Below are 13982 nucleotides of genomic sequence, written 5' to 3'. Positions count from 1 at the left end.
GGATGCTTAACCAAAAAGTAAAGGAAGTGGGCTAACTACTGGCAATACAGGTGTTCCCCGCTTTTCGAACGTTCGCTTTACGAAACCTCACTGTTATGAAAGACCTACATTAGTACCCTGTTTTCGCTTTCAGAAGGTGTTTTCACTGTTACAAAGAAAGGCAGCGTGCGATAAAAAAATCAGTGCGCGATAAAAGGCAGCTGCTGTCCCCCAGATTCAGAACGGCATTGCTTTAACATGTTGCATTGAGTAGCCGTTTGCAAGATGAGTTCTAAGGTGTTGGAAAAGCCTGAAAGAGTAAGGGTGTTACACTTAGCGTACAACTAGACATAATTAAGCGTTTCAATCGTGGTGAACGAAGCAAGGACAAAGTGAGTTTGGCTTGTGGAAGTTGACGAAGATGATGTTGAAGAGGTTTTGGCATCCCATGACCAAGAACTGATAGATGAAGAGCTGATGCAATTGGAAGAGGAAAGGATAACAATTGAAACCGAATGCAGAAAGTGAAGCAACCGCGATGAGATTTTCGCTGCAATGATAAAGTATGACTTTAATCTTGAAAGGGTACATAGGTTTAGGGGATATTTGCAGGATGGTTTGAGTGCTTACAAACAACTGTATGATAGAAAAATGCACGAGGCTCAGCAGTCAAGCAAGCCTTCCACATCAGCCACAGCAGACGACGAACCTCGACCTTCGACATCAAGGCGGGCAGTCATAGGAGAAGATGAGCTACCTGCCCTGATCGACGATGAGATGACACCCCCGTGTCCCACCACCCGGGCCCCGGACAGATACTGTACCGATTCGCGAAGAACGCAGCGGTAGCCAGGAGGCACACAGCAAAAAAAAACGAAATAAACATGCTAATTAATTAGGTGCCGCCTAGCACATAATTGTTGGCCCAGGGCGGAGGCGATGCAATCGGCAATTGCCTCTGATCTGCGCTGACATTTACGTGCCGGGCAGCACCTAATTAATTAGCATGTTTATTTCAGCTTTTTTCTTAAAGATGTGCTGTGTGCCTCCCGGCTACTGCTATGTTCTTCGTGGCAATGTATCGGGTCGGTGGCCCGGAGCGTGGGGGCCACTGCACCACCCAGCCTACGACGACTGAGTCTAACACACCATCATCAGTGTGCTCGGCGCTGTTTTCCCAATTCCGGTAAGTGATACTACACTGTACATACATTATTTCTACTTTATATAGGCTGTGTATTTTTACGTGTTATTTGGTAGATTTAGCAGCTTCATAGTTTAAAGGTTACTGGAGAGTGCGTTTATGCCAACAGCGCTTGCGTGAGATTTTCGCTACGGAGATCTGTGCAGGCAATCGTTCTAGAGAAGTATTTCTACTTTATATAGGCTGTGTATTTATCATATCATTCCTGCTTTTACTATATGTTACTGTTATTTTAGGTTTTATATGTTATTTGGCATGATTTGGTAGGTTATTTTTGGGTCTGCGAACGCTCACAAAATTTTCTCATATAAATAAATGGTAATTGCTTCTTCACTTTATGACATTTCCGCTTACGAACCGTTTCATAGGAACGCTCTACCTTCAGATAGTGGGGGAAACCTGTACTTGTACCTATTCTTGCAATGTCCCATTACAACAAGTTAAATCTCCATTAATACGTCTCCATTAGGGTCCTGAATCCCCATCTCCACATCCTGAATGAGTCATGTGAATCAAATTGGGCAAATCTGGATACTATTCCCCCACAGCAACCCTCCATAAGCATGTTGGACTAATCACCACTGAATACAGGTGCAAGCAATGCAATATACTAATTAAAAGCTACGCTTGCACAAACAAATTAGAATCAATCTTCACCTTCAGCAATAACTCTAAGCAAAAATTGTGCAAGATTTCGAAGATGGTATTTATCATCACAGGAAAGAGCAATTATGAATTGTGTAAAAAGTAATGCAAGTCAACTCCTATACGAACTCTATAGCAGCATTTTTATAAACCAGCAGAAAATTACTCAATTGCTATGTACAGCAGTACTGGAAATGCTTTATTTTCTGAATGCATATGCTGCTACAATTTCTCTTCTACATTGCATCAATGCCAAGTAATTTTAATCAGGAAGTTATCATCAAATCCCCTAGGGAGAAATTTATCTCTTGCCATCAGAACTAAGTGCCAGTACAAGTGTGCATCCCGAAATATTTGGATTGAGCAAGGATGGCAAATCATTCGCTCTGTGATTCTTGCCACAGTACGATTGTCTGGGCAACAACAGCTCTTGTACCTTGTCTACACGTCTTTCATTGTGCAAGTTGTTTCTAACATAGAACATAGGAATCTGGCATTACTTGCACTGCTTTAATGCTTCTAATCAGAACTGGATACCCCCGTTCTCCATTGAAAAATAAACAGCTCAAGTTACCACCTGAAATATGTACAGCAACAACTATGCACCAAATCTGGATATTAAAGTCAAGATTCACAAAGCAATATTTTCTGTCATACAGTATTCTGACACATTCACTGGTAAATGAAACTGGCATTCAGGAAAAGGAAATGACTAAAGTCCACCCGCCTTTGATAATATTAAATTGTGGCTGGACTTGACGGTAACGGTGTGGAAGGATCTGTGTGTGTATTGGGGGCGGTGGGGAGGGGGAGGAGTGACAGTCAAAGCCCAATCTCTCTCATACCCTAACCCTTTGTCTCTCCTCCTCCCGCTCCCTCCCTCCGCCCACAAAAACAAATTTACTTTCACAGATGCTCCCTAAAGTTTTGATCAGCAACACCATAGATGCCCAGGTTTACAGCACAAAGCTCAGATCATCCAGCCCCTGTCCCAGACCATGCCTGACATCAGGAGAAAGAAATCCATCAGACAGGCAACATAGTGGAATGAATGTGGTCCCAGTTAATGCACAACTCTCAGGTTAGGAAAACTTACTCACAATGTATGAACTACAACTATAGAAATCACCAGATTTCGCCATTCAGTTCAGGATGATAAATGACAGCCTTGTCCAATATACTCATCAAATGAATGACAAAGAAGAGAAATGTGACTCACCTAATACGTCCAGCCATAAGAACAGCCAATAAGCAAGTAAAGAGGCCAGTGGCAACTACAGCCATTTGGTGGTTCTTCCCGTAGTCCCATGCAGCCTGCAGGTTGATCACCATTTTCTCCGGCACCATCTCTAGCAGCTCTTGCCAGGCTATGGCATTCAGGACAGCACTGTGTACCGACGGAGAAATGGTTTTGCTGTCATTGCTGGATGGATGCAGTAGCAGATTGGGTGTGGGCATTTCAGTAGTGGTCTTTTGGACCTCATGTTGATCACCTGAGCCATAAATTGCCATGGCAACCAATACAGCACCACAGACAAAGGCCATGAATCGAAGAAATAATACTCGAAATGGAGTAGAAAGGCCGGAATAATGGGAACTCTGTAAAATAAAGAGCAAATGCACTGTAGGTATAATTTTAGCGACTTAAAATAAAACAGCAGAAAATACACAATTATAATATGCCAGCTTTTTGGATAAGAAAACATCTATGACATTGGGTATATTTCAAACAGAGATTGATAGGTTCTTCATTAGTAACGGTATCAAAGGTTACAGGGAGAAGGCAGAACAGGGTTAAGAGGGACAATAAATCAGCCATGATGGAATGCTAGAGTAGAATTGATGAGCCAAGTGGCTTAATTCTGATCCTATGTCTTATGGTCTTATTTGCTCCAGCCTTCCCCAGAGCTCTGGTATTTACACAATTCCCTTCAACATCAGAATTGGCTTTCCCCCATGCTTTCATATTTATCTCTTTCACAAGATTAGGTACAGATCCTTTCCACATCTGCAAAGATTTGTGTTTAAAATTCTCACAATTAAGCATGTTTTATCCTTTATTAAAAATAAATATCCTTTGATTTTAAATTTGTACAACAGAAATGTTGTATAAATGAAACAGCAATAGAAATGTTGTCAAGTCAACAGGCTACCAACACCACTTCCAAACTGTGGTTACATAATCTGTGCTGACACTTCAGAAATTTGACAGCCTACTTAACCGTGACTCTTGACCTTATCAATATGGTAAACTTACAACTGTCTCCTCAGTTCGCTGTTTGAATAAATACAAGCATTGCCCATAGCAATGTTCACATCCCATTAAAAAAATAAATAGGTTTTCAGTTGTTGGGTTTCTGGATATTGTATTTTCCTCTACACAGCAATAAGAAATACACTGCCATTAAACATTAAGCACTTTGCAACATGCTGTGGCTGTGAAAGGCAATTTTTATTAAAGCACTGTCACAAACAAATCTTTGCTAGCTTGTGACTGACTGAGATGCACATTTACTAGGAATGCCTCCCTCAGCACAAACCCAAACGGAACCAGGATTAGGAAGGAATAACACAGGTTAACTAGAATGACATTACAGATAAGAGGATATCATTATAAGATATTTAAATCACTAGGGACACACTTAATGAAGTGGGTCAAAAGGACATCAAAACAAATATTTTCAAAACTGCAGACATATTGTGAGTATAAGTAATTAAAGGTTTTTTTTTAATTGGTTAGTGAATTAATGACAAAAATGTCAAATGGAACAATGGTATTAGGAAGATGATAAACACAAGAGTTTCTGCAGATGCTGGAAATCCAGAGCAACAATCATAAAATACTGGAGGAACACAGCAGGTCAGGCAGCATCTATGGAAAGGAATAAAAAGTTGACGTTTTGGGCTGAGACCCTTCATCAGGATCCTGGAACTACTTCAGAGAATAACTAGAATTTGGAAGATTACAAGTTGAATCAGTGTACTTTGGTACTCATGCTTGGCATTTGTGACCAATCCAATTCAAACAAAATCCAGTTCACTTCAGGCCTAAACATGGATTTGGGCAAAACTGACTTTTATTATTGCATAAATTTGAAGAAAGGTGCTACAGCTGTAGTATAAATGTACTCTTAATACATTGCTCTAGACATAAACAACCTACTATCAAAGTAGTGCCTTGAAATCATGCACATTCACCCAAAGAAGCATCTAATCAGCAAAACATCATTTCAAAAGAATTTATATTCAGTTTTGCTCATCTTGCAAAGCAGTTGATGCATTTTCTGAATCTTTTCTCACTGCTGCATATTTAGAGCAGTGGGGATGCCCACTGTGAAATGCGCCGCTTGTGGGATGTGGGAAGGCAGGGATTCCTCTAGTGAAACTGACAACCACACCTGCAAGAAGTGCATCCAGCTGCAGTTTCTAAAAAAAAAGGAGTTGGAGCTGGAACTGGATGAACTCCAGATTATTCAGGAGGTTCAGGGGCTGATAGACAAGACATACAGGTAAGTAGCATGGTGCAGGACACAGGCAACTAACTGGGTAACCATTTTGTCATAACCTCTATGTTGTTCACAAGGATTTTCTGCACACAAATTGGATTCAACACTTTCTAACAAAGAACAGGAATTCTGCAGATGCTGGAAATTCAAACAACACACATCAAAGTTGCTGGTGAACGCAGCAGGCCAAGCAGCATCTATAGGAAGAGGCGCAGTCGACGTTTCAGGCCGAGACCCTTCGTCAGAACTAACTGAAGGAAGAGTGAGTAAGGGATTTGAAAGCTGGAGGGGGAGGGGGAGATGCAAAATGATAGGAGAAGACAGGAGGGGGAGGGATAGAGCCGAGAGCTGGAGTCAAAGTGTGGTCGAAAAGTTGAAGAGCCGAAGAAATTACAGATGGGGAACAGTGAGAGATGGTTTCACTGAACTCCCGTCGAAGAGAGGATCTAAACTTCTTCGGTGTAGGCATCACCGGAAGAGGCTTCGCAGTAGTGAATTTAAACGCAAACAACAGGAATTCTGCAGATGCTGGAAATTCAAGCAACACACATCAAAGTTGCTGGTGAACGCAGCAGGTCAAGCAGCATCTATAGGAAGAGGCGCAGTCGACGTTTCAGGCCGAGACCCTTTGTCAGGACTAACTGAAGGAAGAGTGAGTAACTCTTCCTTCAGTTAGTCCTGACGAAGGGTCTCGGCCTGAAACGTCGACTGCGCCTCTTCCTATAGATGCTGCTTGGCCTTTCTAACAAAGGATCAGTTTAGTTGTGAAAATATTCCCTACAGAAATACTACACTGCATAATTTCTGCACACTGCTGAATAAATAGCCTTGGAAGAAAAAGTATTTCAGCTACATTATCTGCAAAACCAACACTACAGTAAATAAATCTTCTGGCTCAAACTTGGTACCTACATTAATGTATCAGTTACCCACATGAGCGGGACTTCTTGTGGAAAAAAGTTTCAATCACGTGTCTAAATGGGATAACAAGGTCCCACTACCATACAATTAAAACCATGCCTCAAGCAAACATGAAACAAGAAACCATATCAGTCATCATTTAATACTGAATCAATCAAAATAGCACACATAAAGTGGTGTCAGAACATTAACAGACAGGGAATGATTGTTAAATTTCCACATTCCATCCTGGTCAAAGTAACAAAGAACGATAAGTTTTCAAAAATCAAAGTTAGGTGAATCAGGTTCAACACCCCTACCTCCCAAGTTAAAAGGTTGTGGTTTTAGGTCCCAACATGGACTTTAGCACAAACATGTAGGCTAAATTGTCATTAAATGTGAGTCTTGTTCGCTCTCTCAGAAGACACAAAAATTCTGATGAAAGAGCCAAAATGGCTAATACGGAGGGGTGGGGCACAATTTTAAGGTGATTGGAGGGAAGTATTAGGGGAAATATCAGAAGTAGGTTACTTTTTTTTAAAAATAAAGTGCATGGAATGCTTTGCTAGGGGGTGTGGTAGGAACACTTAAGAGACTCTTATATAGCCACATGGATAAAAGAATGATGGAGGGCTATGTGGGAGGCAAGGGTTAAATTAACTTCGGAATAGGTTAAAAGGTTGACACAACATTATGGACCAAATGATCTGTACCACGCTGTATTATTCTACAGAACCACATGTAAAAAGATCTGTAAAGCAAAGATGCATTCAAGAATAATGAAAAGTTTCCAAATATCAAAAAGATTACGTTAAACAGCAAAAACTAAAGCACATCAAATTTGATGTGAATACCCTTTGTATTTAAAACTGCATCAATTTTCTTAAGTACACTGTTGTGCAGTTTTATAAGAGAGAGGGGAAAAAAATATCGGCCTGTGGGTTGTTCCAAGCACTTTGGAGAATTTTCCACAGTTCTTCTGCAGACTTTGGCAGTCTCGCTTGCTTGTCTCTCTCTAGGTAATCCTAGACAACCTCAATGATGTTAAGATCAGGGTTCTGTGGAAGCCATACCATCTGTTGCACAGCTCCTTGTTCTTCTTTTCACTGAATATAGTTCTTTATGACTTTGGCCATGTGTTTGGAATCATTGTTCTGCAGCAGAATAAAGTTGGGACCAATTAGATGCCTCTCTGATGGGTGAGAATCAGCTTGTATTTCTCACCATTGAGGATTCCATTAATTCTGACAAGATCACCAACTCCATGTTCAGAAATGCAGCCTCCTCAAACATGCAGGGACCTTCCACCATGCTTCACTATTAGCTGCAGACACTCATCCATGTAGCTCTCTCCAGTTCTTCTACAGACAGACTACCTCCAGTTTGAGCCAAAAATTTCAATTTTGATTTGTCAGTTCAGAGCACATCAGTCCTTTGGTGTTTTACTGTGTAGGTGAGTCTCTTGGCTTTGTTTCCACTTCAGAGGACTGACTTTTTGGCAGCATTTCTTCCATAAAGCCATTTCTAACAAGACTCCTCCAGACTGCAGAAGGGTATATTTGGGTTCCAGTGGTTTCTGCAAGTTGAGAGCTGATAGCAGAGCTGGACTTCTTCCAATTTAGAAGGGGCACCAATTTAATGTATCTCTCATTTGTTGCACTCAGTATCCATAGCTGACCACTGTGTTTCTGATCCTCAATGTTGCCCATTTTATTTGTGCCACTTCAGAAGAGCTTGGACAACATATCTTGACACTCCTGTCTGCTGCAAAATTTCTGCTTGGGAGAGACCTTGCTAATTGATGCAGGATGACCACCTTGTGACTTGTTGCTATACTCACTCTCACCATGGTGTAAGAATTGATGATTTGAAGGTTAAACTGTCACATCTGACACATCCCCACCTTTTAGTTTGGTCGTCCTTCACCTAGTTTCATTCCTTCTACAGCTGTTTCTATTACAGTTAATCAGTTTAGTTCCTTCAACTCATTATGTCATTAATCTCTAGTACCTGCTTGTTATCTTTGTTTAATCATGCATAGGGCTATATGCCTGCAAAGTAATCAAGTTTTTATTTGAAAAGTGGTCTGTTCCTTAATATATTACTTTCTTTAATGACACACAAATTTCTCTGTAACATTTAATTTTTCTGGAAAATATGAATGCTTGGAAATCTAAAATTTGCTCTTTTCTACTGACACACTAATGCAGAAGACAAAAGATAAACATCTGAAACAAAGTTTATATAAAAATATCTAGGTGCCCAAGACTTTGGCTCAGTACTGTATGTTCTATATGAATAAATTCTAATTGTAATTGCACATCGAACCCATACCTGCACAAATGCTTTGTCTGTCTCTCGACGGCGAAGCTGATGGTCAAAGAGAATTGCTCGAATCTGCCGGTCTTGGTGTTTAATGTAATATTCCACCGCTGCCTGACACGGACGACACAGCTTGTAAGTCTGTTCAAGATGGTGTTTATATACTTCTATTTCTTCTTCATACTTATCCTAAGGACACATAAAAAGATTTACATTTTCATCAGGGTCATCTGTTTTGACTTTTGTATGTGCAAGTTGTCCTACTTCAATATTTATAAAACTATTCTCACAACATCTAAAATTATTTGACTGAAGAATGTTTTTCTACTAGGTTATATAGTATAAGGAACTTATTTTTTGAGTACATGGATGAGCAGTATGTTCACAGAACTTGTTGATCTTTGTACTTAGAAAGATTAATTCTACTTCCAAATAATCCTTAGAAATTCAGCAATGCTCCTCTAATGTGGATATTATGTTACAAAATGATTACCCAAATGTTTGAAATTTGATGTTGGCCTTCCTAATTCAGTAAATTAATGAAAACTTGAAGATGATTCAATATTATACTGTAAATTGCAAATAGAATAACAAATATAGCTAACCTTAATCTCTATCTCTTTGGTCGTTGGCAAGTGCAAAGAACACACTGCAGCAAATAAAATCCTTGCTAACATTTAAGGAGGTCATGAAAAAGATAGGAAAGTGGAAAGGCTCTGCAAAAGAGCGGTTGGAAAGAAAAGAGATAGTGGTGTATGGAAGGATGTGGAGAAGGGCTGTTGTGTGAACGTCACTAGAGAGAAGTACTGGTAGACAGAAAGCAGTCTCTATTCAACAAAATAAGACACAGCGGGCATCACAATTGAGATTCCTTTAAGAGCAAGGGGTCTGCCTGACCCAATGCTACACAACATCTTATATGCTAAAGATCAAAGGACAATTCCATATTTACAATGCTTCCTTCAAATTTCGCACCACCCTCATACCTCCCTCTTCATATCCATGACAGACACCCAAATAACAAATTTAATCAGTCTTGTCTGGTCTTCAAATTAACTGTGGTCCACAGTCTTTGGAACCCGTTGTTCAGAGCTGCATTTTAGATTTAGTCCACAGTCCATATTCAAATCTGAAGATTGGTGGCTCAAGTCAGTTAGTCATAGACATAGTCATAGTCATACTTTATTGATCCCGTGGGAAATTGGTTTTCGTTACAGTTGCACCATAAATAAATAGTAATAAAAACATAAATAATTAAATAGTAATATGTAAATTATGACAGGAAATAAATCCAGAACCAGCCTATTGGCTCAGGGTGTCTGACCCTCCAAGGGAGGAGTTGTAAAGTTTGATGGCCACAGGCAGGAATGACTTCCTATGACGCTCTTGTGCTACATCTCGGTGGAATGAGTCTCTGGCTGAATGTACTCCTGTGCCCACCCAGTACATTATGTAGTGGATGGGAGACATTGACCAAGATGGCATGCAACTTAGACAGCATCCTCTTTTCAGACACCACCGTCAGAGAGTCCAGTTCCATCCCCACAACATCACTGGCCTTATGAATGAGTTTGTTGATTCTGTTGGTGTCTGCTACCCTCAGCCTGCTGCCCCAGCACACAACAGCAAACATGATAGCACTGGCCACCACAGACTCGTAGAACATCCTCAGCATCGTTCGGCAGATGTTAAAGGACCTCAGTCTCCTCAGGAAATAGAGATGGCTCTGACCCTTCTTGTAAACAGCCTCAGTGTTCTTTGACCAGTCCAGTTTATTGTCAATTCGTATCCCGAGGTATTTGTAATCCTCCACCATGTCCACACTGACCCTGCCCCCCCTCCCCCCCCACCCCGGATGGAAACAGGGGTCACCGGTACCTTGGCTCTCCTCCGGTCTACCACCAGCTCCTTAGTCTTTTTCACATTAAGCTGCAGATAATTCTGCTGAACTTATTTGCTATATGTGTTAACTCCAAAAAACACTCTCATAGGCAGAGCTGGTACAGCTTATGTAGACAAGGATTTGAAAACAGTGAGACTTTATGAATTGCAAATCAACATAGGCCAATCAGTATAAGAAATAAAAATTGGCAAAAGGTCAGAAACAAACAGCAGAATTTTATATTAGTTAACAATTCAAAGTTCAAAATAAAATTTATTAGAGTACATAACATCACCACATACAACTCAGATTCTTTTTCTGCAGGCATACTTAGCAAATCTATAGAACAGTAACTAAACAGTAAACCGTAAACAAACTGTGCAAATGCAAATATAAATAAAAAGCAATAAATAATGAGCATGAAATAATATTTTGGAGTCCTTAAATGATGGGTCAGGGGTAGTAACTGTTCTTGAACCTGGAGGTGCGAGTCCTGAGGCACTTGATGGCAGCAGCGAGAAAAGAGCATTGCCTGGGTGGTGAGGACCTTTGATGATGGATGCTGATTTTCTACAGCAATATTTCATGTAGATGAGCACAACGGTTGTGAGGGTTTTACTTGTGCTGTCCTGGGCCGAATCTACTACCTTTTGTAAGGATTTTCCACTCAAAGGCACTGGTGTTTCCATACCAGACCAGGATGCAGCCAGTCAGCACATGTTCCACAACAGATCCATACAAGTTTGCCAAGGTTTTCAATGACATCCTGAACCTCCGCAGACCCGAGGAAACAGAGGTGCCATCGTGTGTTCTTCGCAATAATATTTATAAGGTGCATCTGGGACAGGTCCTCTGAGATAGTGACACTGAGGAATTTAAAAGTTACTGACCCTCTCCATCTTTGATCCTCTGATGATTACTGGCTCACGGACCTCTGGTTTCCCTCTCCTGAAGACTACAATCAGTTCATTGGTCTTATTATCATTGAATCAGAGGTTGTTGTCATTACACCATTCAGCCAAGTTTTCAGTCTCCCTCCAGTACGCAGATTCATCATCCCCTTTGATACAGCCCACAACAGTGGTGTTTATATCCACAGTCATGGGTGTAAAGCAAGTGGAGCAGGGGGCTAAGTACACATCCTTGTGGTGATCCTGTGTTGATGGAGATTGTGGAGGAGATATTCTTGCCAATCCAAACTGACTGGGGTCTACAAGTGAGGAAATCCTGGATCCAATTGCAGAAGGAGGTATTGAGGCCCAGGTCTTGAGTTTAATGATTAATTCAAACAGTAAGATGCTGCCTAGGAGAAATTCCCTGCTTGGAATGCACATCGTTTCTTTGGAAACATAGATCGATTATCACAGAATTTGGATACAGGTCCCATCACTCCTTTTACCTAGATTTTTCAAATAGATTCCCAAAAATGATCAAGAACAGGCAGGATCCTTAAATTGCACACAAGTCAATGGCTGCACAACACTTCATTATTCTCCCATCCACCACCAGAATCTCTCCTTTCACCTGTTTTGTGAAACACGATGAGCCACGTAGGAATTATACAGCAAGAGCCAGCAATGCCTAAAACCACAATGTTATTTGACAGAAAGTTATGAGCTTTAATCTTACATTGTATCCTTGTTGAGATCTCATTACCCCATACCTGTGGAGACAGCTAGTCTCTTCAAATAAAAACATTTCAATGACAAAACCCAAAATACATTTGGCTTACTGCCACACAACCTAGTACTCGGAAGTCTAGGCAGAACCATAGTTTGTCTCAATTCTGAAGGCTAAAAATTATCACCATGGTTTCAGAAGCTAACTTACAGCTTCTGGAATGACTTCATTTTGATTACTGCTGTCAAAATACTGTTAAAATACCACATGGTTCCAGGAGCTGTCCGAAGCAATGCCACCAAATTAATTTTTTTTTAAGCAGTCATGCTTAGCTCCCCAAGGCTCTTTGGATCACTTCTTAAAAACAATTCCAGATGTGATCGATTGCTCAATTTTAAAATATTCACAACATCAATTCAATCTGCAGTGCTAATAAACATATCAGACTTGCCTGGAGTGTCAGTAAAGCAACTTCTTAATGTAAAGATTTTTTTCAGCATTTCACAAAAACCTAAGAGTCATGAATTTGGCTTGTGCAGGAGATAGCTTCCATCATACTATTTTGCTGAAGGGACTTGCTGTAGAATCTTTCAAGGCCTAAATCAACTAATTGTCTTACATAACCTAGCCAAGGAATAGCAACAGATTCTGAACCAGGTAAAGGCATTAAAGCCCAACCAGATCATACTTGTCAAATGATGCAGTTTGGGAAGATGTGCATGAGTCAAAATGTCATGAGTGCAAGCACTACTTCAGAAATCTGGCAAACATATCACAAACATTACTTTAGTACACATTGGTCGATTTCTATTATCCATGTTTAAACCAAGGACATTAGCCTTATGAACCAACATGGATAACTTCACTCAACTCAACTCTGATCTTACAACCCATGGACTCACCTTCAAGGGCTCTACAACTCGTTCTCAGTTTTATTAACTTTTTTTGTATTTGCAAAATTTGTGGGTTTTTTGCATATTGCTTGCTATCAGTCTTTGCGTATAGTGTTTCACTGATTCTATCATATTTCTTTGTTCTGCTATGAATGCCCACAAGAAAATGAATCTCAGCGTGGTATATGTACGTACATTGATAATAAATTTACTTTGAACTCAATCACAGGTATACTGAGGGTCCCATGGAAGTTCTTCCAGATGCTCTAGGCAAGGGGTTCCCAACCTTTTTTATGCCATGGACCCCTACCATTACCCGAGAGGTCCATAGGCCCCAGCTCTAGACCAATATTGATCACTCAACAACATCACTCAAAGATTAGTCAGTACCACATTACTGGGGCAAAATGGATATCATGCTTCTTACATTACAACAGTGACAGAGAATGTCAATGCATATTAAGACTTCAGGAGATCTTGGATCTGCAAGGTGCTTTAAAAATTCCAGATAATAAGCTGGTGGAATCAGATTTTCTTGGGGCTTTTTAAAAAAGCAGCTAGGCAGATATTTGAGAGAAATTACATGCAGAACTGTTGGGAAAATTATCAAGTGGCTGGAATACAGAATGAGGACTGGTCCCAGGATTCAAAAAACAGAACAGTACAGCACAAATGTTCTACAGTGTTGTGCCATACTATTTAAGCTAATGACAACTAATCCCTTCTGCCTGCACATGGCCCATGTCCCTTCAATCTCTGTATAATTATTTGACTATCCAAGAGCCTTTTGCTTGCTTCTATTGAGCCTGTGCTGCTACTGTATTTTGCTGGCTGTTTTACTCCAAACCAGTTCAAGGTCAATTTAATTAACTTTATTAACAACTGAAATTCCTTGAGAGGGTGGATACATAAATGGATGTCCACATTAGCACTATGAGAACGGTTGATTTACTGCTAAAAATCAGCAAAACATGGATCATGTTGTAAAACTATTTCCCTTTAGAGGATTAAAATAATCAAATCATGGTACA

General features: G+C 40.3%; 1 protein-coding gene across 4 annotated transcripts in view; it reads right to left on the bottom strand.

The window, feature by feature from the left end:
• The window catches only part of tmem201 (transmembrane protein 201), a 168209-nt gene that overhangs the window by 118885 nt on the left and 35342 nt on the right, over nucleotides 1-13982 (bottom strand). For all 4 annotated transcript variants that reach the window (XM_063033501.1, XM_063033497.1, XM_063033498.1 and 1 more), the window contains 2 exons: nucleotides 8569-8745; nucleotides 3048-3427 (listed from right to left, as the gene is read on the bottom strand). In XM_063033501.1, coding sequence (XP_062889571.1) covers nucleotides 3048-3427; nucleotides 8569-8745 — 557 coding nt within the window. The remainder of the gene's footprint in view (nucleotides 1-3047; nucleotides 3428-8568; nucleotides 8746-13982) is intronic.

The sequence above is a fragment of the Mobula hypostoma genome, chromosome 25, assembly GCF_963921235.1.
Source record: "Mobula hypostoma chromosome 25, sMobHyp1.1, whole genome shotgun sequence".
Classification (NCBI taxonomy): Eukaryota; Metazoa; Chordata; class Chondrichthyes; order Myliobatiformes; family Myliobatidae; genus Mobula; species Mobula hypostoma.
This window is presented reverse-complemented; position numbering and strand designations above follow the sequence as displayed.